Source organism: Lycium ferocissimum, chromosome 7 (assembly GCF_029784015.1).
Source record: "Lycium ferocissimum isolate CSIRO_LF1 chromosome 7, AGI_CSIRO_Lferr_CH_V1, whole genome shotgun sequence".
Classification (NCBI taxonomy): domain Eukaryota; kingdom Viridiplantae; phylum Streptophyta; class Magnoliopsida; order Solanales; family Solanaceae; genus Lycium; species Lycium ferocissimum.
This window is the reverse complement of record NC_081348.1, coordinates 8,082,290-8,108,658: the sequence shown is the minus strand read 5'-3', so window position 1 is coordinate 8,108,658 and position 26,369 is coordinate 8,082,290. Positions and strand designations below refer to the sequence as shown.

General features: G+C 37.2%; 1 protein-coding gene across 5 annotated transcripts; it reads right to left on the bottom strand.

Moving 5' to 3' along the window:
* Nucleotides 1-635: 635 nt before the first annotated feature.
* LOC132063240 (uncharacterized) lies at nt 636-19,761 on the bottom strand. 5 transcript variants are annotated; one of them, XM_059455701.1, is made up of 17 exons: nt 19,397-19,761; nt 18,859-19,037; nt 15,912-16,511; nt 13,562-13,691; nt 13,282-13,483; nt 13,016-13,102; nt 12,786-12,845; nt 12,603-12,689; nt 5,282-5,353; nt 5,141-5,196; nt 3,908-3,993; nt 3,328-3,418; nt 3,071-3,228; nt 2,848-2,939; nt 1,933-2,007; nt 1,257-1,330; nt 636-1,057 (listed from the first exon to the last, which is right to left on the bottom strand). In XM_059455701.1, exons 3-17 carry the CDS (start codon nt 16,468-16,470, stop codon nt 982-984), a joined length of 1,905 nt encoding a protein of 634 aa, XP_059311684.1. In that variant the 5' UTR covers nt 16,471-16,511; nt 18,859-19,037; nt 19,397-19,761; the 3' UTR covers nt 636-981. The 5 variants fall into 5 exon arrangements, with proteins under 5 accessions (XP_059311684.1, XP_059311686.1, XP_059311685.1 ...); XM_059455703.1 differs by having other exon boundaries at nt 18,867-19,037; XM_059455702.1 differs by having other exon boundaries at nt 18,973-19,037.
* Nucleotides 19,762-26,369: the final 6,608 nt, after the last annotated feature.

The window sequence follows — 26,369 nt, the reverse complement described above, 5'->3', positions numbered from 1 at the left end:
CGCCCCTAAGGCATAACTAAACTATGTCTTAGAAAAATTCGCCTTATGGAGCAGGATTTTTAGTATGCCGATCCGGCGTAACTTTAGCTTTTCCTTAAAGATTGTATGCGGATCCGCATACACTCCCCGATCTGCCTTGCGAAATTATTTTTTTATTTTATGCTTGAGCGGGAGTTCGAACCCGTAACTTCATGTATTTGCCCACCTTTTCAAACGAAGCGCACAACTTAAAGCACACAAATATGAGATATAAAATTTAAAAGACTATTAAATTTGAGGGGCAAAATTTAAAGACCACCCCAAAAGAAGGGCAGTCCGCGCAAAAAAATGCGCTATGTGCATGTAGTGTCTGAAGGCCAGTTTTATCTTCTTTTGTTTGTTTTCTTTAATTTTTCTCCCTTGTTCTTGAGAGAGCAATGAGTGTGCCATCCAAAATTTTGATATTGGTAGATCATTATTCTTATCCAAGAACATGGACAATGAAAGGCATTTCTTTTTTTTTTTTCTTTTTTTAATCATGAAATTACCAAAAAGGCTTTTTTTTTTTTTTTTTTTTTTTTTTTTGTTCTCAACTATAGGGTGAATAGTTGCCAAAAAGACATTTCGCTTTTTAACTTTGAAAAGGTTTGTTGAAGTCCATCCAAGTTATAGGATTTTCATTCCTGAAAACTAACTCCACGATAAATAGTGTTTGCTTTCACAATTACTTCTGTCTTTCACCAGCTAACATAACCTAGCTAACCTAAAAAATGAAGAGAATCCTACCAAAGTTTTTGACATCAACTCACCTACATGATACATGTACATTACAATGATAAACATATATTCCTCTCACCATCTACACCACCAAGCACTGTGCAAGATCATGAAAGTAGCCCGACGATGCAATGGATCCCACCAGAACTCTTTCTTCGTTATTGATGCCAAATGAAAATGTTATTTAGATATCGATATGAAGCTACATCAAGAAAAAGCTGCAATTTATACACATCCTTGGTCCACCATACCATTGGCAATCGTTAAGAAAGCGGAGATCACTGCTCCATGGACCAACGCCCTGCAAATATTAGAAGACAACAACCTATTGAACCAAGCACGTTTGAATAAGAAAAAATCCACTCAGGCAACGCCTATCACGGGAACAATTTCCTTCTAACCATTTAATATAATTACTGTATGCATCTACTTACTAAATCAGCAAGAATGTGTATAACTGCTCACGCTAATCTTTTGTGGTGCTAGTTCTAAAAACTTACTCTGGACTTTCCTTTTGATAACCAAAATCAGCTGCTGCTTTTAGGGCTCTCTGGAATGTCTGTTTCATAGCCTCCTGCAGAAAGCAAGAGATCCAACCTCAGTGTAACTAAGTATGACATTTGCATCAAAATGGAAAACAGACAAAAGAAGCACCTGCAAGAAAAATGATGCTGCTAGCCTGCTACTATATTAAACCTATCTTGAGATAATTTGTGTTGGTACAGAATATTTAAGGTCAATAAGCATGATAAATACTTGTCCTTGTATCGAGGGTCTACCGAAAATAACCTCTCTACCTCCCAAGGTAGGGGTAAGGTCTGTGTACACTCTACCCTCCCCCTCCCCCACTTTGTGGGATTTCAACGGGTATGTTGCTGTTGTTGTAAGCATGATAAATACTTCATGAAGTGAATAGCGCGAGGGTATTTTTTCAAAATTGACTCCAGCAAACATTAATGTTAAGGTCAATAAGCATGATAAATACTACATGAAGATGATGGGCACTTGCTCCAACTAAATATATTCGATTATCCCTTACAAACTGACAAGTTTTATCACATTGACACCTCTGACAGTCACCCCCCCCCCCCCCAACCCAAACCCACAAACCAAAAAAAAAAAAAAAAGAAAGAAGAGAAAAAGACACCATTTCTGCATCAAGATTTAAGTGTTTACCTGTAATTTAGACTCAAAATCCTCCGGAGACCAGTTTAAATTACACTCTTTCAGTTCAAGTTCCCCTGCAACAACCTGCGTTTGATAGTCAGAAATTTTATCAATCTAAGAAAATGGGCACAATCAACTTGCAGCAATCCATAACAGAAGAAAATATGGGAAACCTAGTCATGTTTATTCTGAGCATACAAATTGGTGCTTCGTGCTTGTTGCACTAACTTTCTTGCTAAACTTTTGTCTAACACAAGCTTCATAAAACTACTAATTCACAAGCTCTATCTCATAAAGAAGATGTCAAAAATAAGACATTAATAATGGAAAAATTAATCAAGTAAAAAGAAGATTATGGAAGAAATTGGAAATGAATCTTTTGTCAAGCATTAATAGGACATCAAAAATGTTGTATGCCCTCGCAGAAAGCCAGTGAACTTCGGGAGAGACACCAAAATTCTTTCTTGTGTAAGAGTAAAACTGGGACCGGATGAAGAGAATGTGGCTTCCAACTCTCATTCCTATCACGAGTTCACAGGAATGAACCTTTTTCTTCTCTGATACCAAGATGCAGTTCACAGGAATGAACCTCTTTCTTTTTTGATACCAAGATGTTTCATCCTTAGCCTTGCCAATACAATCCATCAACAAAGTCGATACTCGAGTTTGAAATTACCTACTATAGCATTATATCTTACCCATGTTGGCATATGCGATGCCAATATCACTGCCACGCGGAAGCATAAGCATACTTTGAATTAAAGCAAAAGATAGTAGAAAGCCATAATGCTAAATCTTCAAATCATTTAATAGGATATACATAAAGAAGATGACCTCCGAAGCAAATTCAGGTAGTGGTTGCTCTTTTTCAACAAATAAGTTACATATCACGAACAGAGAGTAGTCGAGAACAGAAGACCTTACCCCTCCCACACCAGCAGCCATAGAAGGAGCAACTAGTACATTAGCCTTCCTCAAAACGTCAACTGCTTCAGCGGTACATGGCATACTGGAGCCTAAAAACGAACGGCAATACAGTTAAAAGTGGTAACATAAAAACACGTCAATTACACCACTCATTATACCGGTAGGATCATGGCCAATAATGACAAACAAGTGAGAATGATAACAGGATGTTGACCACTACCTTCTACAAGTATACGACAACCAGAGTTAACCAAGTTACTGGCGTCAGATTGATTAATTTCATTCTGTGAGGCACAGGGGAATGCAACATCACACCTTTCACTCCAAGGCTTAGCTTCATCATAGTACTTTGAGCGAGCATAAGTCTTTGAGTAGTCTCTGCAAAAATACTTATAAGTATGCCATTTTTCCAAATAAAGGTATTTGTCTGCACAGCAATTGTGAAAAAAGAAAAAAGAAGAAAAAGAGGAAACAAACCTTAAGCTTCTCTGCTGAGCTTTGATGTCTCTCAGGAAAGATATCTTCAAGAAATCAAATCCATCATCATCCACCAGATAACCCTTTGCGTCTGTAAAATCGTAACTTGCAAACTTAATAATCTAAGTATCTTATTGTATCTGCACCATATTAGTGGCGCAATGAGCTCTCACTCTCACCTTCCAGAAGAGAATCTATTACAAGCATAGACTGACTGCTCAGTAATCCCTAAATGGTAAGCTCTAAGCGAAGCAATAATATTCACTTGAATGAATAAGGTAGGTTGCAGACTGTACCAATTGTTATTGGAATACAGATTTTTGATAGAATACCTCTCAGTCAGAGAGGGGTCTGACCTGAAAGTACTAGGTTCACGTGAACCCAGCAGCTTTTGCCCAAACACTGTATTTGTATTAAGAAATTCACTAAATATCTATAAAAATTTAACTGCGAACTCAGTTATTATTGTATATTAACTTGAGATTGTAGTAGGAAGCCATAAACTTCAAATCCTGGATCTGAATATGCTTGCAGTGGTCAGTGCAAGCTGAAAACATTCAAAAGAAATCAGAAAGTTTACCAGATACGGTGATGGGAACGGCCCCATAAGCAATAAGCTTCTCTAGGACATGCATTGCAATCTTTCCAGAACCGCTAACTGCACACCTGAACATAAAGACAAGCGGAAACCAAAGGAATTTATTACATCCTCGAAGAAAGCAGGGACAAAGCCAAAGAGAACAATAAGTTTTGTTAACAATCTCAAATTTTAAGATACTGTGGTGTTCCTTCCATCATCATGTTTAATCTCTTTTTAGTTGTTTCATCCCAAAAAAAGTGGCCAAACAGATTTTTCATTGGCTAAATTGAAATTGTTCCAGTACCTCTGCTTTGAACTATTTGACTTCATCCTACTCAATCTAGATAACCTTTTGCCTCAGCTCAGTAAAATACAGAAACCCTAGGAAAATTAGTCAACGTCATCACCGAGATCACAGACGGAAAACCTAAAGTCAGGATAACAAGTAATAACACAGTTACCGGGTGCCATATCATCTGTAGCTATGAAGCTCAAAATAGATATCTACCAATGATAATCATGGGAGGAAAGAAACTCGTACTTAAAGGCAATAAGATGGGAGGAGAACTGCTAATAGACATTACAGTACTTTGACGCCGAGGTGCAATGGAAACAGCCATACAAGATACCTCTCATATATCAGCAAATATCAAGAGCAAACAGCTTTTTCTTTTCTACTTTAATACCTGCTTATGCAAATAGTTTTGAAGCCCAAAATATATATGCCTTGGAGGGGACAGGTTATGATAACCCAATAAAGTGCTGCCTATGGTGTGTATACTTAAAACTATTAATAAGGGTGTTACAGATGATAATTTCTCAAAATATGCACAAGATTTGAAAAATTGCTGGCTTTCAGTATCCATTTAAATGGACCTCTATGTATTCCGGACTTTGATGAATGTTCAAGTGCTTGTGAAACCATCCCGCTTTCAAACTGGAAGATCCACACATGAACTAAAGCTGAAGACCGTAAAATATGATGATCGAGTGGGACGGCATAAATATCTACATGCTACCCAATCATGTCCTCTGACAAAGATCTCGATGAATTCTAGCAAGTTTTCCATTTTTCAGCTGCACCCATGATGTAGGTGTGCTTATAATAGCAAACAGATCCACTGATATTGCCATTCATGAAAATCAGTAAAATAAGCCTCAGATATAGGCTATTTTTCTCTTATATTTCTGATTTCACACACAAGGAAATCTGTCATCTGGAAGACATGGTACCTTAATCCTTTTAGTTCTTTGTTCATGTCTGCAAGTATAAGCTGTGCAAAGAAAACCTGAACATTGCAAGACAAATTAGTTGGCGGGAACGAGACAAGTATTTAACAATGCAAAACCAACAGAGAAAGAAAGAGACTTCACCAATCCGTAGCCAGTTGCCTCAGTTCGAAGACTGGAGCCTGACCAATTTACTCTAGGTCCTGTAAAACTTCCCTGCATAACATGAAACGTGCATCAATTCAATAATTCATATAATTGAAAAGGAAAGAGAGAGGAGAAAGGGAAAGGAGAATGTTTATAACCATTTGGATATGTACAATATTCAGTCAAAGAAAAAAGGTCTAGAGTAAACTTCTTATTCAAAGCCACCAAATCTGGCGGTTCACGCATGATGTTTATTGAGAAAAGGTAACTGTAATATAAATATAGCACTAAGAAGGTTCTGTCAAAAGTACTTACAAAGTATCCCTTTCTATTCTTAAAGTGAAGTTCTATCACTACTTCAGCATCATTAACATAACTCTGTTTACTCCAAATAATAACACAAATGCAAACAGTTCATTTTGGTCTTCTCAATGGACTCATAAAGAAATGTTGATTATCTAGTCTTAACATCTAAGCAACATCAAGTGCTTCAGGACTATGCTTCGTTTCTATGATTGGCACAGCTATTAACAGGTGTTACACCATGACCGTATAGACAATTAGAGACGTGGATAGAGGAGTTAGAACCCCTAAAGGAAAGGACTAAGACCGCTGCATAATTGTTACCCGTATCTTGACTAATTACAAGGACAACCAAACAACTTCCATATACATACATGCAAACCAATATTTACTACGAGCTTTTTATGTGACACGGTTTGTCACATCAAGTATAAAGAGCTACCTATTTATTTCGATAATAGTACGCCACATCATTGTTTTGAAATTCTTAGCAGATGTGAACCACTATCTTTGGAAGTGAGTCAAACATTTTGAGACATACCTAAATGGAAAAGTGAATCACAAGAACCGGCAACCGGAGTATTAATTCCTTTTTCAAGTGCAAATGAAGCACTAAAACCATAAAATAAAAAACTTGCTTAACAACTTCTTGTAACATGCCCAAACTATCGAAGCAGCTCGAAAAGAATACCACCAAGTGCTTGGTGGACTCACGACGGAAATGCATGCACCTTAGAATTCTCAATTGACTAGCTGATAAGGTGTTCCTCATCAGATCAACAGCAAAGCCAACTCTAATTAATAGCTTTTTGTTGAGAAGTATCTGAGCCTTTTCCATGAACTGTTACTCCTTCAACCCAATGAGATCATAAGAGAATAGGAGACTTCGTAATCCAATTGAGAAAGCTTTCTTTGAACCCGCTCTTTTTTTTGGGGGGGGGTTTCCAGGCAATTTGTCTATGCTAACTCAATACTTATTTTAGGGGTATTTTCATTATTTTTATTGCTGGGTGACACGATATTGTAAAATAATGCCAGTTATTTTCTTGGGAAGCGCCATATCATTGTTGTCTCTTACTAGGATAGATGAAATATTTGGAAGCACTAACTACATGTTTTGTGTTATGGAGACCTTTACCGAAAAAAAGAATATGAAAAGACCGAAAAAACCGAGACCGGAAAAATCGAATTTGTTGATTAGATTTGATTTATAATTTAAAAAATCAGCATACATGATTTGATCGGGTAAATATAAAAACTAAAAAGTGAGCCAAAGGAAATCTTATTGCAAATTAGTTCTTTGCCCTTCCGGGCAAGGATGTTATGTGTCGTTTTCTTGCTCAACTAACGGATATAGTGACAGAGATGACGATCACAAGTATTGTGCATAAATAATTGCCCCTTCTCTCTCAATTATATTGGCAGCTCGAAATGAGTGAAAGATAAAATCAGCATTGAATAATATTTTCCATTTTCGTTTTATTAGGCTATCACTAAATGAATCTGGTAGCTAATACCGCCAGAGAGGTTGAGGTGAGTATCGTCGCATCGCCTCCGACAACTTCTTTTGCTTTGTGACTACGGCTCTTATCATCCCTAAGTGGTCCCTAAGTCTTTCTTAGTTTAGACTTCTAAATGGGGTTTGGTGAGAAATGATTAAGATGGATACGATACAGTATTTCTACTGTTAAATATTCTGTGTTGATAAATGGAGGTCCGGTAGGTTTTTTCTCTCCTCGGAGAGGGATTAGGCAAGGTGACCCCCTCTCCCCCTTTTTGTTTATTCTAGCTATGGAAGGATTAAGCAATATGATGGAGAAGGACATCCAGATGCAATGGATACAGGGGTTCAGTGTTGGTAGCACAAACACTGGAAGCATAGTCACGGTCTCACATCTTCTGTATGCTGATGATACATTGGTCTTCTGTGAAGCTGAAAAGACTCAAATTCAATTCTTAAATCTCACTCTTCTTCTCTTTGAAGCCTTGTCAGGGTTACATATTAACACGTTGAAGAGCATTATATACCCAGTCAACAATGTTCTAAACATTGATGAACTGGCTGGTATTATGGGATGCAACATTGGGTCTCTTCCTAGCACTTATCTAGGTCTTCCTTTGGGGGCAAATTTCAAAAATTGTGAAATTTGGAATGGGGTTGTGGAAAAATTTGAAGAAAAAAAAAAAACTGACTTCTTGGCAACTTCAATACCTGTCTCTAGGGGGCAGAGTTACTCTAATCAGCAGTGTTCTTGATAGCATCCCCACTTATTTCATGTCTTTGTTTCCTATTCCTGGTGAGGTGCTAGAAAAACTGGATAAGATCAGGAGAGACTTCTTATGGGAAGGCAATAGTAACTCCAAGAAGCTTCATCTAATAAAGTGGGACACAGTTCTGAAACCAAAGTGTGAAGGAGGGCTGGGGATGAGGGATCTGTCTGCTCACAACAAAAGCTTATTAATGAAGTGGCTTTGGAGATATGGTACGGAAAAACCGAGCCTATGGAAAGAGGTGGTCAAATCAATTCATGGGGCAAAGGATAACCGGAGCACGCAGATATCTAATGCTCCCTATGAAGTAGGGCTATGGAAATATATCAGCAAACTTGGCAATGAATTCTTCCAAAAGGTCCTTTTCAAGCCTGGCAATGGAGATCATGTGAAATTCTGGGAAGACAAGTGGATAGGCAACTACATTTTAAAGGAAGAGTACCCTGGGCTATTCAATATGGCACTGGACAAGACCTCCTCAATTGCCCAAAATAGAAGCAACAATTTCTGGGATGTGCACTTCAGAAGACACCCTCAAGATTGGGAGTTAGACGACCTGCTGGAATTACTAGCCAAGGTGGAAACATTCAGCATTGATGCAAGTACTTCAGACAGAATAAGATGGGGGCAGTAAAGGTATCTTCTCAATTAAAGAATGCTATAGGCATCTCGGCAACCAAGATTTGGTAATTGACTCTTGGCCATGGAAATTGATTTGCAGGACCAAATTACCTCCTAAAGTTAAGTGCTTCATCTGGATAGCGCTCAACAATGCCATCCCTACAATAGACAATCTTAACAGGAAAGGACGTGAACTGGTCAACAGATGCTATTTTTGCAAGTGTCAGCTGGAAACGGTCAACCATTTACTTCTTCACTGTCCAGTAGCTTTTAATTTTTGGAGCATGGTTTTCAATATTTTTGGATTAAGTTGGGTGATGCCTCAGAATCTTAGAGAGGCATATGTGAGTTGGAGTCTTTGGAAAGCTGATAAGACCATCAAAAAAACCTGGTTGATGATCCCTGCTGCTGTTTGTTGGAGTCTTTGGAATGAGAGAAACAGAATGTGTTTTGATGGCATCTCAACTCCAAGTTATTCGCTTAAAGCTAAATGTTTAGTGATTCTATTTTGTTGGACAATGCTGTCCCCAGTAACTAGTCCACGACAGTTTTTGGATTTTATTAGCACTTTGGTTCTTGATTGAGACATTGGTTTGGGGCAAACAATGTTCTCCTATACTTTTGTTCTTTTGTAATTAGCCTCCTGTAACTTTGCATCTTCTTGATGCCTTTCAATGAAACACATTACTTCATCAAAAAAAAAAAAAAAAAATGACTGCCCTGTTGTTCCTGTTTTAACCTGAGAGGTATTGCTCTTGTTGTTCTTTATAGTTTCAGTGAAGTGCTTATAGGGTTCAATTTCCAATTTAGCTATTTCTGTGATAGAAGAAGAGTATATTATAAAATAGACTATACCCTTAGACCCGGTATGGAAAGGGAGTAGGTAATTCGTCATCAATCAACGCAGGAACTGTTAAGAGTATTGTATTGGCCTCCAATAGGACTATACAGAGCAACGGCAAGATCGGAATCTAGTGAATATGTCTTTAGAGTGTAGCTCTGCACCTTACCCATCGTGTAATCACAGTGTTCTTTCACCCAATGATCTTAGTGTTCCAATTGCACCTTCTGTATCTGTAACTGTAGGTGCATATACAGACACTACTTTATACATGGGTTTCGCTTTGGGGAAGACAAGTTGACTCCACAAAGCAGAAAAATGCCCCGCAGTTACCTAGCCCAGGGAAGGAAAAGAAAGGGCAATCTACTAGAGGCAACTTCCTATTCCTTGACGCAACGTATCCCAAGTTGGCAACCTTTCCCTTGCGAAATCTTAGGAGACTCTTGCTTGTAGACGCAAGGAAGATTTCTGATTCATCGCTTGGACCTAAAAACAATCTACTAAAGGTCTTCTGATTCTGCTGCGGGTACTTTCTTTTCTTGGACCTTGTCGATCTATGCCCTTATGGTCTATGAGGTATCCTTTTTTCTGCTTTTCTTTCTTTCTTTCATCTTCCTAATTCCTAGGTAAGCTTCATGCTAGTCTGACTAAGTTAAGGGGGAAAACCTCATTTCGTCATTCATATCTATTCTTCTTAGCCCAGCTTCGGCGTTTCAATCTGACATTTTTTCCCTTCATCATTTGATTTTTTGCATCTAAGAGCTGATCCTGCAAAACGAGTACAGTGCAATAACGAAGCGATTTGTGATCAATAAAAAGTACCACCAAATTCTATACCCATCAATCTTGGATCCTCACCTTAGACAGTTTATTTGGTTATGAAAGACGGTTTATCACTAGCGTTAAGGTCTCTGTCAAGCACTCTTCTAAAGCTATATGAAAGCCCTCATATTCAACTCGCTGCCTCATCCAGATAGCAGGAACTTGCACGAAGTGCTTTCTCCTGCTATAGTGGAGTTTACCAAAAACTATAAACATTCGGAACGCCGGTTCTGTTTCAGAAGAAGCATGATGGCGATAAGGTTTTAAATCAATTATAGAGCTGAAAAAAGAGACCATCAAGAACAAGTACTTTATGCCTCTTAATTGCAGACCTTTTCAATCAGTTGAGTGAAGCACGATACTTCATGAAGTTTGATTTCCAGTCGCAGTACTATCAAGTGCGTATTGCCGAGGGTGAACATAATTCTTTTCTCTTGTGTTGGTTTGCAAGTACCTGTTGTGCATCCCTGCCCAATCATTTTCTTCTGATTATCTGTTTTTAGCCAAACTACTAGCTTCTGGGAGGAGGGTTATAGATTCACATTGAGACGGACTCCCTGGTTTCTATACAGAAGTTGCACAATGGATGGGCCTGAGGATTCACATTTTAATATTATTCTGAGAATCAGAGAGCTAATGAGAAGGGATTGCAGGTGTGAATTGAGACATATTTGGAGGGAAAGCAATGCAAAGATGTGTTGGCTAAGCAAGTATCGAATCTTGCTCCTAACTTAACCATCCACGTGACCCTCTCCTGCAATCAGACAGTGGAAAGAATGACAACTTAGGTGCGACGACACCAAGAGCTGTGAAGGTGAGTTAGAGCGTAAAACCTTAACATGTTCCAAAAAGGAAGTATGCATGTCTCTCCCTCATGGATATTCTCCAAGGGGGAGAACTCAGTTTGCCGCCTGAATCAGTCCCTTTGTGGACTTAAACAAGCGTCCCGAAATGGGTTTGTCAAATTTTCTTCCGCTTTACTGGATGCTGGTTTTCATCCATAACCAGGCAGTCCCTTTTTATTCGTCGACGTGGAAACTACTATTTTTATTTTAGTAAACGAAAATGGAAATATTATTCAATGCTGATTTTATCTTTTACTAATTTTCAGCTACCAATATAATTGAGAAAGAAGGAGCAATTATTTATGAGATCGTATACATCTCTATCAATATATATATATGTTAGTTGAGGAAGAAAACGACATATGACAAACTTGCTTGGAGCAGGCAAAGAACTAATTTGCAATAAGATTTCATTTGGTTCGCTTTTTACTTTTTACATTTACCAGATCAAATCATGTATATCGATTTTTAAAATTTATAAATCATCAAATCAAATCAACAAAGTCGATTTTTTCGATACTATGGTTCCGTTGTACAAGAACTGGGGGGTATATTCAGAATGACAATAATTATAGGGGTATCAAGCTACTAAGCCACACAATGAAAGTATGGGAGAGGGTGGACGAGATGAGGACGAGGAGGGGTGTGTCTATCTCCGAGAATTGATTCGGATTCACGTCGAGGCGAGCGATCGACTACAGAAGTCATCCATCTTGTAAGGAGATTGTTGGAGCAGTAGAGGGATAAGAAGGAGGACTTACACATGGTGTTCATTGACCTAGATGAGGTAAAAGAGGTTGAGTTGTTCGAACATGTGAGGACGAGGTGCGAGGATGCGCCAATGAGGAGGTGTGAGAGATTGGTTGTAGCAGGAGTTAGGACAGGTAGACATAGGCCAAAGCAGAACTGGAGGGGAGGTGATTAGACGGGACATGGCACAACTTCAACTAACTGAGGGCATGATAGGAAGGTATGGAGGTCGAGAATTAAGGTAGAAGGTTAGTAGATAGTTGAGTGTTGTCGCACTTCGTGTGGGAGAGGTAGGGGCTAGCCTCCACCTCTCCTCTTCTTCTTTTTAGTAATATTATTTAGTTATCGCATCGTTCTCTTTCTCTTCGACGTGTATTACTATCTGTTGATGCACGTGTCTTGTATCTTGCTATTTTGCTTCTTTTTTTTTTTTTTTTACAATCCTCCGTTGGTACATTTCTTTTGAGCCGAGGATCTATCAGAAACAACCTCTCCCCACAAAGGTAGGGGTAAGGTCTGCATACATCCTACCCTCCCAGACTCCACAACACAAAACATGTAATTAGTGCTTCCGGATATTTTTTTCTACCCTAGTAAGATACAACATTTATATGACGCTCCCCAAGAAAATAACTGGCATTATTTTAAAATATGGTGTCACCAACAATAAAGATAATGAAAACCGCTAAGATAAGTATTGTTAATAAGAGATTGTTAACTTAGCATTATGTTATGTTCACCTAGAACTTAGCTTGTCTGGTCTTGATACAATTTTTATCCATTGCCACACTAGATGCAGGAAAAGAAAGAGGTGGAAGTACCAGAGGAATAAGATCACAAAAATCAGAAAATTAACCATCTTCACCTGCGAATGACCAGCCAGTCGGCGATATTGTCCGTGCAAAAATCCCATTTCTCGAGTACCAACACCCATCTCCTCCGAAGGAAGATCCTACTTGATCAGATAATAAATCAAATTACAGAAACTAGATCTGGTTTGACAGGAAACTGAAGTGAAAAATAGATGTAGACATTAGTCATTAGCTACCTTTTCAGGACCCAAATAACGATACAATTCATTCATAAAACTCTGACAAAATCGCATGACCTACAGTGAAGACAGCAGAAAATAGAAGAAGGTTTAAAAAACACAATAGCAACTACTACTATTACTATGCCACAATGCCAAACAACTTCGAGGAGCATTGCAGAAGAAAGTCTAACACTTGAAAATAAATTTGTGACTAGAAATCAACATGGTTAAAGATAAACACATACCTCACCATCACTTTTGCCTTTAGGATCAAAATCACTTCCGCCTGAAGAACCCCCAAGTCGGTACGGCGACAAGGCATTTTTCAAAGTCTACCAGACGAGAGCAAATCAAACATTATGAGAGGCAGCTAACTTTCCCAACTCAACTTCACATTACACCTTCATCAAAAAGATTAGATGGGAAAAAGATACAGCAATCGCTTGTACTCTTTATAGCAATTGTGTTCACAAGTAAAATTAGAAGACTAAGATAGATGGCAGAAAATCACCTGACTAAAGCTAAGAAATTTGGCAATACTCAAGTTCATTGATGGATGGAATCGGAGACCACCCCTGCATGGACCTAGAGTCTGATTGAAATGAACCCGAAACCCACGGTTCACATGCGTCTCACCCCTATCATCAACCCACGGTACTCGAAAAATAATTGTGCGCTCAGGTTCTAATAACCGTTCCATGGTGCTTACATAACTAACACATAGTAAAGTTTCTCTTATCAGAGTTGTAATGATTACTTTCATACATATGGTTTGAGTTCAAGACACTTACCTTGAGTTTTTTGAAATGACTCTTTCTAAAGCATGAACCACTTCTTGAACAGACTGTATGAATTCTAGTTCATGAGGATCCCTTTTCAGTGCAGCTTCAATGATCGATCCAGCCGTTTTTGACATAAGAGCTTTTTACGGATTTCAACAGCAATAAAGAAGTCAGCAAAGTATCTCAGTCCCTCGGAACAACCCCCCCCCCCCCCCCAACCCAACCAACAATAAATAAATAAAAATGACTTGTGAAATGACAATGTATTCTTCAGTGAAAATATATGCGTGAACATTGAAGGTGGGAACAAATTGATTTCAGTGGTTATTGTCTTTGTTTTACAAAATAAAGCGCAAAGAATTAAACAAAGATGTCCCAATGATGCTAAACTACACTAGTCACAAATTTACAACTCCATCCCTCAATTTGGAATAGAAGATTACCCACCATTCGCACAAAGACTTCTCAACATAAGAGTCAATGTAGTATGTTAATTAATTTATTTGGCCACTCAATAGTCATACAAATACATGCAAGCATACTGGATAAACCTGTTCTAGAAACTTCTGAACTTTCCCATAAGTATAAGGTATAATCTTCCAAAGGGATATAACAAGAATGAAATGAAAAAGACTTATGTGGGAAGATACTCATCTACTCAAAGCAAAATGCTTACTGAATATGTTTAGTTGGCTCAATCAGGCCCCTGTAACTTGCTGTGTTCAATTTTTGGGCTGTGTCTGCTCCTTAGTGATAGACTAGATTTTTTTTGTGTATATGAGCAGGCATTCTTGTAATCTTTTTCTTTCATCTTCTGGGTGCTTTTTAATGAATTACCCTAACTTCATCAAAAAACACTTATACGGGAAGATGCCCCTCGGGTTTTGATCTAGTGATAGGAGTGTAGTGCGTGATGTGTGGGTTAGGCGCGCATCATGGGTTTGAACCTGTGGCAAAAGCCTAGTATTTAAGTGAAGGGTAGAGGGGTAGGCCCATTATCCATCACGTTTCGAACCGTGCACCATTGGCCTCTTAGTTATAAGAATTTACAAGTTCTTGCTTAGATATTAACGAAATAGCTTCTCTTAATACTGACATCGAACCCATATATTTCAATTTAAGTGTGTTAGGGTTAAGTTTTAATGATGACAGAATTAATGTATGTTTTACTTGTGTAAGCAGGAAAACAAAAAAAGACCTCGACGAGGAAAGTTGACTTACTAAAAGAGAAGAAGTAAATAAGTACAATTGAATACTTATTTATGGAAGCAGCACATATGAATTGGGAAGAGTATCAATCAAGCATTGGAAGATATTACTCAAGTACCATTAAGAGATTCTCGCATCAGCATTAAGGAAGGACGACTCAGCATTAACTGAGAGTTAATTACAAAGATCTCAACGCGAGTCAAATCTGACCAGTCAAGGAAAGAAGTACCAAGAATTGCAACTATCCAAAACCCTAGAAGATTCGCTGCCAAGGGTTTATAGAAGGAAGACCAATCAGCGATAAAGCTCTAACCTTATTCTTGGAAAATAGGATCCTCAAAATTCCTTTTTACAAGGATCAAATCTATTGGGTTGCCATATCTGTCAATGAGCCAATGATCAAATCTAAGACTATTTAAAGGCTCACACCGGGACGAAGAAAGACAGACTTTCGTCTCAACTTCTCAAAGGTTTTTGCTCCACTTTTAACAAGAATTGTATTTCTTAGTGATTTACTGTGTACTCAAAAAAGAGAGGAGAGAAAAATTATAGTTGGTGAGGCATTGTATAAAAAAGATAACGAGAGTTTGAGTGTAGACGTAGGAGTTACACTTTACCGCCACTGTACGAACAACTAACTTACGAAGAGCTACAGTGAACACCCTTGCAACTCATGGGGACTGGACTAAGATACACATTGGATCCCAACTAATATAAAAATATCTTGTGTCACTTTAGTTACTGCAAACTATTTTCTGCATTACTTTAAGTTATATTTACAACTAACTTATCAAAAAAAAAAAAAAAAAAAAAGTTGTGCTCAGTTACAGTCGACTAGAAAAACAAAAAAAATTACAATTCACCCCCCCCCCCCCCACTCTCTCCCCAAACAGAAAAAAGGAAAAAAAGAAAAAAATTAGATCACTACAAAGTGGAAATTTTGAACCATGTATAATAGATGACTTTCTGAAGCTAGCATCAATATACCAAAAGAGGAGGTGCGTAGTAAAGAGTTACCATGTTCTTAAAAAGGTGTTGATAAATTAAATAAACAATGCTCTAGAAGTCTCATACTATTTTTTAAGGTAAAAACAAAGGTGAAAAGGACAAGGTGAATATAGCCACCAAGAAAACTAAACAAGGAAATTACCTTTAACATATATAGGTTTATCAGCAACAATCTTATCTTTGGATGCCATTTGGAGACGAAGAGCTTCTTTGTGAAGTAAGCTATTATTATGCTCCTCCAGGGCACTCATCTGCATGTTTCGACTGCCTTCATTTCCATATGGATTCCTCCTATGCTTCCTACCATACTCTCTGCAAACAGAGCAGAATATCCTTGCTGTGCCATCTTTCACATCAACATATGCCCACTTATATGTATCTGCCCACTCCTCTCTCCATCTTTTAACGACCTTCTTTTTCTTTTTCACTGGTTGGGTCTTCAACAAGTCCTGATTCCCACCGGAAGCCTGATGAATCATCATCTGCTTGCTTTCATCATGGTCTTCGGCTCCAGATTCTTGTGGTGGAACATTAATCAAAGTATTATTACTAAATGAAGGGTCATCATCCCCAGGCCCTATTTCCAAATCAATCTCTTCTCCTATCTCTCTCACTACAAGATGATGCCTTTGAGCCTGATGGATTAAGTTCATGTCATCCATTGTAGAATTCATCCCACCCCCACCACTTGGAAGTAGCATTCAGCATGACAATTTATACACAGAATGATTAGTCCAGCTTGCTGCAAACATAATACACACTAATAAATCTACTTGATTAATTCTCAAAATGCTCCAATAGCAGTAAGCATCATAAATCGAAGAAGAGCATAATGAATTTTCTTCTCCATGTTCAGGGTCAGAATTTTGGAGGCCAAGTGTTTGCCTGTCTCTTACCTCTATTTACTGCCAGATCAGGCTTTACAATCCCCGTTAGGTAAAATAAGAAAGAAAAATGGGGACAAGGAAGAAGGAGACACCAATTGGCTTGAGATTATCTACACAGCATTCTACAGGACCGACCAACTTTTATGAATGCACTAGCAGATCCTAGAAAAATTCAATTCCAGTAGTAACATACACTCAGAATAGATTCATTGAGGAGAAATTTCATTTTGAGAAATTTCATTTGGTCAACAGTGTACTGGATGCCCTCCCCACATATGTCATGTCTCTGTTTCTATCCCATCTAATGTACTAAAAAGAATAGATTCATTGAGGAGAAATTTCATTTGGCAAGGCAACAAAGAAAGGAAAGCAATCCATTTGGTTAAATGGGACTGCCTCATCACCAGTAAGAAGGATGGAGGACTTGGCATTAGGGATCTCAAAATCCATAATCAAAGCTTACTTATGAAGTGGTTGTGGAGAATGGAGGTCAATGCATTATGGAGGAGGTTTGTGCATGATAAATATGGCCAGAAGAAGAGTGGTGCTCTAATACAGTTAATAGCCCCTTTGGAGTTGGTGTTTGGAAAGCTATTAGATCATTGTGGCCATCTCTGGCTGAAAATATCAGTATAAAAGTGGGCAATGGAAGGAAAATTCTCTTGTGGCATGACAACTGGCTTGGGCATGGATCCTTAAAAGATTTGTTTCCTGAGTTCTATAATATTGTTACTCTAGCAGATGCAAAACTTGAATCAGCTAAAGGAGTACATGGATGGAATATTACTTTCAGAAGATTACTACATGATTGGGAATTGGAAAGAGCTGTGGAATTATTCAAGACCTTGGAGCAATTTCAAGGTTTTAAAGCATCTGAGGATTCTTTGTACTGGAACCATGGCAATAATGGTGTTTTTACTGTCAAATCAGCATACAATTATCAGCTTAGGCAATATACACAATCCGATCAGTGGCCATGGAAATCCATTTGGAAGACTTATAAGGTCTCATGTTTCTCTTGGCTGGTAGCAAGAAAGCATGTCTCACCCAGGAAAACTTAAGGAGAAGGGGTTTTCATCTATGTACTAGATGTGTTCTGTGTGATGCAGCCAGAGAAAGTAACTCCCATTTATTTATACATTGTCCTTTCACTATACAATTGTGGCAATTTTTCTTGAACATGGTAGGACTAAGTTGGACTATGCCGGCAAACAGCTGTGAGCTATTGAAGTGCTGGAACGATAATGGGGGAGCAGTAAGACAAAAGAGTTGGTGGAAACTTGTCCCAGCAGTTATTTGGTGGATAATTTGGAAGGAGAGGAACAATAGAGTTTTTGAAGACAAATGCAATTCTGTGCAGAAAATCAAGATGAATTGTGTCATTTTGTTTCACTTTTGGTGTGAAGAAAACTATGTAGAGGAGGCTGAATCACTAGTTGATATGATAGGTTCCTTGTGAAGCAGTAGTCCTAAGCATGGTGGGGTTTTTGTAAGTATGGCTGCACTGTTATGGTGCAGGTTTAATATATATATATATAATATACATGTTACCAGTCTCAAAAAAAAATACACTCAGAATTCGTTATGGAGTAAACATCAGGTATTCTTATTCATGAAAAGGAATTTAAATTGCATATATCCTTCTTCCAAAATTCCTAAAACCAATTGACTTGAGACGAAGTTTCCTCATGAGAAATATGAGAAGCTAATTGTAGGAAGGATTTAAATCGAACAGACATCAGCGAATAAGGAGGGAAGAGTTAAATAGAAAAACATCGCTTAAGTACAAGTTAGATGTCATACGTTGCTGAAGACAATGTACTACAACAAGATTGTTTAAACAGATGCAAATTATACTTGATTGTAACTCATCTTAGCTCATTTTCAAGAAAAACATTACTAATAATTATGAAAGACAGTTATGATCACTATCACTCAATAAAAAAGACACTTACCAATTATGTTAGTTCTATTACTCAACATACTTGGTCAATACAAGAAAGTGAGGCTTGAGGGGAAGAGCAAGCATTTAGGCCTAAATGCACATCTCCTAACTATCACAATAGCTTAAACTTCAAGGGAATTCGAGATGCACACTTCGACCTATGTAAACTTGGACCTAAAACCTTTCAGCATCATGGATATATACATAACACAACAAAATTCCCAACCATTCTATTCAAATGTTTTTAAGCTTACTACTCGTTCACTTCAACTTAATTTTCTAAAAAAGGGCTGCCCGGTGCACTAAGCTCCCGCTATGCGCAGAGTCCGGGGAAGGGCCGGACCACAAGGGTCTATTGTACGCAGCCTCACCCTGCATTTCTGCAAGAGGCTGTTTCCACGACTTGAACCCGTGACCTCCTTATAGAGAAAAGACCCTGCAATTATGCAATTCAACTTAATTTTCTATTATAGAGAAAAGAAACAAGAGAAAAAAATAGTCCAAAGCTTCACATGAATGCCATTTATGAAACCTGAATAGAAATTAAATGGAGTAAAAGATATACAATCTTTAAAATGCCCTCAAAGGAGCTATTTTTCAGCCACTATTTCACCAAACACAGATGAATATAAGTGTGTACCAAGCAAAATAAATCCAAAATGCAGTGTCAACAAACAAAAAAAGAACCAATTGAATTAAAATAGAAATGTTGGGACCTCAATTGGGAGTTCCAAACATTAAAGTCCTTTATAGCAAAGATTACAAAAAAAAAAAAAAAATGAAAAAGACTCTCACTTTTCAAGAACAAGGCTCAAATTGGTTGATCAGATTCTTGTTTCAAGCTCTTTGAAGTGTAACTTTCAAATCTTTTTCTTCTACAAGAGCTATTTTCCCATGTGAGTCCAATTAGGTGCCCCAGTTGCTACTGGCTAAAAGGGTAATTCCAACTGTTATAATGCTATAAATGGGGCAAAATGAATTTTTTGAAAGAGAGACGATGAATTAGTAGTACAAGAGCTATTGAATTTGCGATAAAGATGTTAATTTGGCGAGTCAGTGACTCGCTCTGTAATTGGGGTTTTCTGGGGAAGAAAGGTGGGGGACTAATTTGACAAATTTGGATTCTTTTGTGGGGAACAGAAAATGAATAGAGATGGCAATTCTCATTTCTTTTCTTTTTTTAATAATTAATTAATTAATAATTGGGTCAACTTTCATAAAATATGAACTTTATATCTATTTTTGTCAATCTGTCAATTCATTATCATATTAATGAATAGGTATTTTAGATGAATTCTAGTAGATGGTGTGAATTTTTATTTTGAGATTAGCCGATTGTGGTAATCTAGTTGTGGTTGACTGATTGTAAATACTACTTTGGTGATCAATAAAAGTTACTACTACTTAATTACCATAAATAAAAAAAAGTTATTGTAGAATCCACTTGTATTTTTGAATGATATTAACGTCTTCATAAATCCATTATACTCCATAGAACTCTACCATTTATCTTAAGGGTTGTATTAAGGCGTAAAGGTCCAGAAAATTTCGTAAATCGAAAGACATCAAAGTGTTGTTTTGCATACGTAAGCTGGTTAAGGACTAGTACAACTGTAATATCACTTGGACGTGATAATGAGTATACGAGATGCATTGGGACTTTGAAGTAATATAGGGTCTAAGGAGGGCCCTAGGGCCAGACACTTTGAAACCACATGACATGCTTAAGTTTCAAACGAACATGCATGAGTCCTAGGCAAGGTCCTTTAGGTCTAGCCCTAAGCCGCGAGTCGTTCGTCATTTGAGTATTCTTATAAAAAGTTATGGGTGTTTTACTGAAAGGTGTCCATCAAGATACAATTCGCGAAGGCAAAGTACAAATTATTAGAACACCTTATATACATAAATTCAATTTCGGCCAACATTATATTATTTTTGTGAAAATTTTGAGTTGAGGTTTGGAGATAAAGTTGGAGATTGATCTTGGGCCTTTATCTACTATAATCAAGTTAAGTTTTTTGAGTATTTTTTATTTAATTTCTACTTCTAAACATTAGTATTAATATCATTTAATCGTTGAAATTTTAAAAAAATCAAGTTGTTCAAGAATACCAAAAATCTCAAATATCATTTTTTTAGAAAAAGTTTCCAGTAAGTAACTCTAACAACTCAAATTCGTTTATTATGAGCGGTCAAAAGTATTCATAACATTTGTTTCAAATTGCAATTGTTGGAAGGTTGAATGTTGTAACCTAGTTTATTGCATGAATAGTGTTTTTAGAAATTTGGGGAAGACAATGACTAGTGTTCTGGCTTATTAAATTGTGAAATACAATGACTAGTGTTCTTGCTTATTAAATTGTGAAATACAATAACTCTAATGAAGCTATTGAATATTTTGGATTGTCGGAGGAATGTGAATTTAAATGGAAAGAAATACTAGAATATTGTGAATTGAGTTTTTTATGAGTTGATTATGATGGAAATAAACTCTTGAAGGTATCAATGTGAATTGGGTTAATTTGAGGTGAATATTCAAGATTTGACTAGAAATAAAAAATTATGAAAATCATTGACATAGAACCTAAGTATAAAGCACCTAAATGAATCAAATGACCTTAGATATACATATACATTCAAAGTATTAATAATGATTTCGTCATCGCTCAAAAAAGAAAAAAAATGATTTCGTCAATAATGGATAATTGAAACTTCCATTGGTTCAGAACCAAAATGAAAAATGCTTGTGTGGTTCAATTGATGAAATGTTCCTGAGATGTTACGCTGATGGTTATATGTGATCCTGTAATTTGATTGTGTTGGAGACGTTTGGTTGTCGATTGGAAATGATCTGAAGCTAATGGTCAATTATTTAATGTTATATTGAGACATATCGAGCTTTTACTTGAAACAAACATATCTGAAGTTTGGGGCTGTCAAGCTGAACTTTAGGCAAAAATATATGAAGTTTGGTTGCATAAGAAAATATCATACTTTAGATATATTGTCTAACTTCTTATTGTTAGTCACTTATCCATTTTAGCACCTGCATCCTCGTTACAATCATCATGTGGACATACTGCACTTTAGTTGCCTATTATTTATTTCATGTAATATAGCATATTTTATTATTGTTCTAAAGAACTTATTGTCATTTTGGTAGGTATACCCTAATAGTGTCTCTCAATTTATATTTAACATGTTATATATCAATCTATTATCATAGAGCAAAATCTTACATATTATTGAATTGTTTGCATTTTGTAGACAATATATTCTTATTTAATTTCATCACAATTTAGTCTTGTTATACTAACTAAACGTATATTTCATATTTTGTGTCTCACCCCTATTTATCCTATATTATTTACTTTTTTTTAGTATTTCTCCAGAGTTCAAACTTTTAGTTGCTACTCTTAATTGTTTCCTCAATTAATATAATATTATTAGAAATGACACACATCAACGAATTTCATCTTGTATAATGTTAGTTAGCTCATTCATAATTAGAATAAACAAATGCCGACTAGAGATCCATCCTCTGTGTTTACTAACACTTAATTATGAGAAACTCTTTTATATGTCATGCTATTGTTTCTACACTAAAGTTGTTGCTATATATAGTTGAAAAAAAATATTAGCTCGAGATGTAATAAATTTTATTTGTTCACTTTATAAATTCTTAATCAAAGATTCTAAATTACATTTATATAGTACACTTAATTATATCACACAATCATATACATGAAAGAAGAAGACAAATTGTTCAACAAAAGTTTATTCCGCTAAGAAAATGTGTCTGTTTGGATTTGCTGATTGCTCATAGCCGATAAACTTAAGTGTTGAAAAGCATTTTGTAAGTGTTGAAATTGATTTTTATAAATAAGTAGTTATGTGTTTGGATAAAAGAGTTAAAATTGCTAATAAGCAGTTGAATGTCCACAAGGGGTGTTGAATGAATTGACTTCGGTTTGATTTCTCGAAGCACAAGAGGATCGAAAGAATAGAACTGATAATAGAATAAACAGAGACAAAAAAATGTATTTTATAAAAAAGTGTTGTAAGTTTTCTTTTGTTATAATGAATAAAATACCTCTTTTTTTGCAAAAGGATTACTATAATTTGAAAGTATTCTTGTAAAGAAAAGGAGGAACAACAAATGGAATTAAGACGATGTTAGAAGTTTTGTTTTGAGAAAGATATTTTGAGAATTGAAAAAAAATTAAGGATAATGCAGTAGTAAAATGCTTGGTCAAGTCAAAAGTTCTTATAAGCTTGAAAATCATAAACTGGGGACGACTAACTTATGGCTTTTGACTGATTGTGACTTATAAGCACTTTATTGTTTGATAAGCACTTGACTTATAAGCATTTTCGCGTTTACCAAACAAATAGATAAGCTAAAAAATGCTTATAAGCTAGCTTGACTAACTTATAAACTTGGCCAAACATTCTCTATTTTATTATTATTATTATTAACAAGCGATTATTAAAAATAAGTAAGGCAATGAAACTTTAAGAACCTGTGTGGTCATATGGTTCAGTTGTCTAGGACTAATTAAAATGCGTGAATTAATAAGGTAGAGATTATAATGCAAGTACTTCTTTTTTTGGCAATCAAACAAACTTTTATTAACTACCAAATGGCAAGTACATAACTAGGGAGGAGCTAACCAGCAGCCTACCCTTCTCAAAAGAAACCTACTCTAACTCAAATTCAAATTCAAAGATTCAACCCCAACCCCCTACCTAAATAGAACAAAGAAACTGAAACACTCTATTGTTGTTTCGAAATCTTGTACAAATTCCTATCTTCACTGCTTGTAAGATTAGTTCCTTCTGACGACTTGTACTTTGAAAAATTCTAGCATTTCTTTCTATCCACATACTATAGACCACAGCAGCAAACCCAGCCTTCATGATAGGACCCCTTGAGCGTAGCTGTCGAGCTTGTTGGTTCACCCACTCCCATTTCATATCCCAACTCTGAGTTACATGTTGTCCATATACCCAAAGAAGAAATTCCTGCCATATATGCCTTGTGAAGGAGCAGCTAAAGAAAAGATGATCAACAGTTTCATTTTCGTCTCAACAAATGGGGCATAGCACATCCACATCAATTCCCCACCTCAACAACCTGTGTTAAGTACTAAGCCTTCCATGAAGAGAGAGCCACAAAATAAATACCTGTTTAGGTTCGGCAGCATTGTGACTGTCGCGCCTCATTTTCCATGCGGAAGATGGGCCAAGACATGTGACAATTCTTTTAGTGGATTTAAAAGAGAAGAGTCGCCACCTAACTGTTAAGGTGTGTTAGGACACCATTTACTACTATTAATTGCAAATAACTCTGTTTAAAACTAATCTATGTCACCAAAGATCGGGTAAGGGTTCAATTTACCTCAAAAGGAAGGTGTTAAGCACCTTTCGAGGTCCACAACTGTGGGCCCTGGCCGAATTTAGAATTATGTGGGGTTAAGTGATTAAAGAAAGTAAAATACACAAATATATTACCTAAATTTTTAAAACAAAATAAAGAAAAACAACTGTGAATAAAATCAATTTTCTTAAGAACTAAGTAAAAACTTTAAGCATAGAAGAAAGGAAAAACGTTAATAAGAAAATTACATAACATCTTAACAGTAAACTAAAGAGAAAACAAGAATAAATATTTTTAAATAAGTAAAACTTTTAGAGCAAAGAAAAGGGAAACATTAATGAAAAAATAAAAATAAAAAAGTGGGTAAGACTTTAAGGATAAAAGAAAAGGGGAAGCAAGGTAAGTTTGAATTTACTACGGAAAGATAGATTAAGCCTATGTTAATTTTAACCTATCCGGATCCGCGCCCGGCTTATTAACCTAAGATAATTTCTAGTATATTGTCATGTTCTGCTAGGGCCGATTTCCGTCATGTCCGTTTATCTGCCCAATTATTATCATTTATCTTATTACTTAAAGCGTTCCCTAAATAATTCTTACCTGTCCCAATCCAATCCTAAACGTAATGTCCAGGAGGCATGGACGAGCCATTAGGGAGGTCACGAGGCAAGGCCAAAATCGGTACCTGTTCCTAAAACTAAGAAGGGTAGTACGGGTGCCTCACGGGTAAACCAAATGATAAAGATAGTTGGATAATAGTCAAGAAGCGAGAAAGTTACAATTTTGGTCCCACCCCTACTCGCACCTAAGCGATTCGTGGTGCATAATGTCGAGAAAGCTTGCTACATGTACCCACAATTAAACACCGATACTCAACCAAATCAAGTTGAGATGCATACCGAAGCACACGTAGTTTGTGAAAGGGAGGTGCCAAAATCCTTGGCACTGAACTTGCTCTACCAACGATTGCCAAAGTAGTTCCACGATAATTTCTCGGTTCCCAAGACCATTAAGGCAAAGTGAGAGGAGCGTTTAGAAAGTCGACCAATGCCTAGTTTCGAACTAATAGAACCACCGGTGTTTGCTCCACCTCTAAGATTACCAAGCTATCAATTATCACCGCCGATAGGGGTGCGATGATAAATAAAAGAATAAGAGTAATTAATCTTGAGCACAAGCTTGAAAGTGCTTTGAGGCTTGAGACGTTGGTGGTTTCTGGGATTTGATCATTTTGTCAAAATCTTTCGGACCAAAAGCATCAATAAGTATCGGTTGGCTAATCCGAACATAGAAAAGCTCAAGGAGATGGGTTCACATGTCGGGGTCCTCGGAGAAAACTGATACATGCTATTTGTATACGGGTAAAACCGAGGATACGGATATGCTAAGTTTCCCGTTGTCATCGTTATGCTCGGGCACGATATGACCGGCTCATCGGGAATGAGGCTTCGAGCTCGATCTGTGATGAGGCGTTAAAGGAAGGACGGTTAACAGCTATAAGGAGAAGACCGAAATATCCGCCCTCAACCGGATATTTCTGTCACGACCCAAACTGATGGGCCGTAATGTCGCCCGACCACTACCGGCCAAGAACCCTATGCTTGCACTTATCGCTCACCGACTATCCCGGGCCCATACACACCGTAATTGTTGTACTGTCTCCTGAACAATCAACATACGAGACACTGCACCGGGGACTCACGGCCAACACATACATATAAACATAAGCACTGAGAGTAACGGCGCGAGCCAATTTGGCCGACACATATATACTGTACAACAAAATAAACGCTGACGAGGTCGCATAACATCACGACTACATATCACCGTCTGCGTACCTCTATGGAGTACAAATCGTAGAAATGACAGACAAGGCCCCGCCGTACCTATGTATGTACGTAACCGAATAACATACCAAAAGTCGTAGCTCCGATCACCCGAGCCGTACCGACCGCCGCCGAGGGGAGGTCCCATCACACGGATCGTCCGACCGGGTACCGTATCCCGCGGTATGAACGCAATGGCTACAAGAAGGGATGTCGACGAATAATGTACCGAGTATGTAAGGCATGAATAGTAACATAGTAAGGGATGTAAAGTATGAATAATAACAAACGGAAATATAGAGCATATCGTGAGATAAGAGAGTAACCCGTGTACGCGAGTGCTCTCTGTATGATGCCACGCATGCTTAGCTTTTGAAAAACATTTTTTTGTTCACATATACGTAAAATAGAACATATCATACTGTCGAGGCGTCGGCTCCGATCCATTTAACCACATTTGTCCCGCGTCCGGGCATCCCACGTCCGGATGATAACATGTCATATTATACCAACCGATCGTGGTTACGCGTATATAACGCTCTCACCCTTTTTCCCATATTCT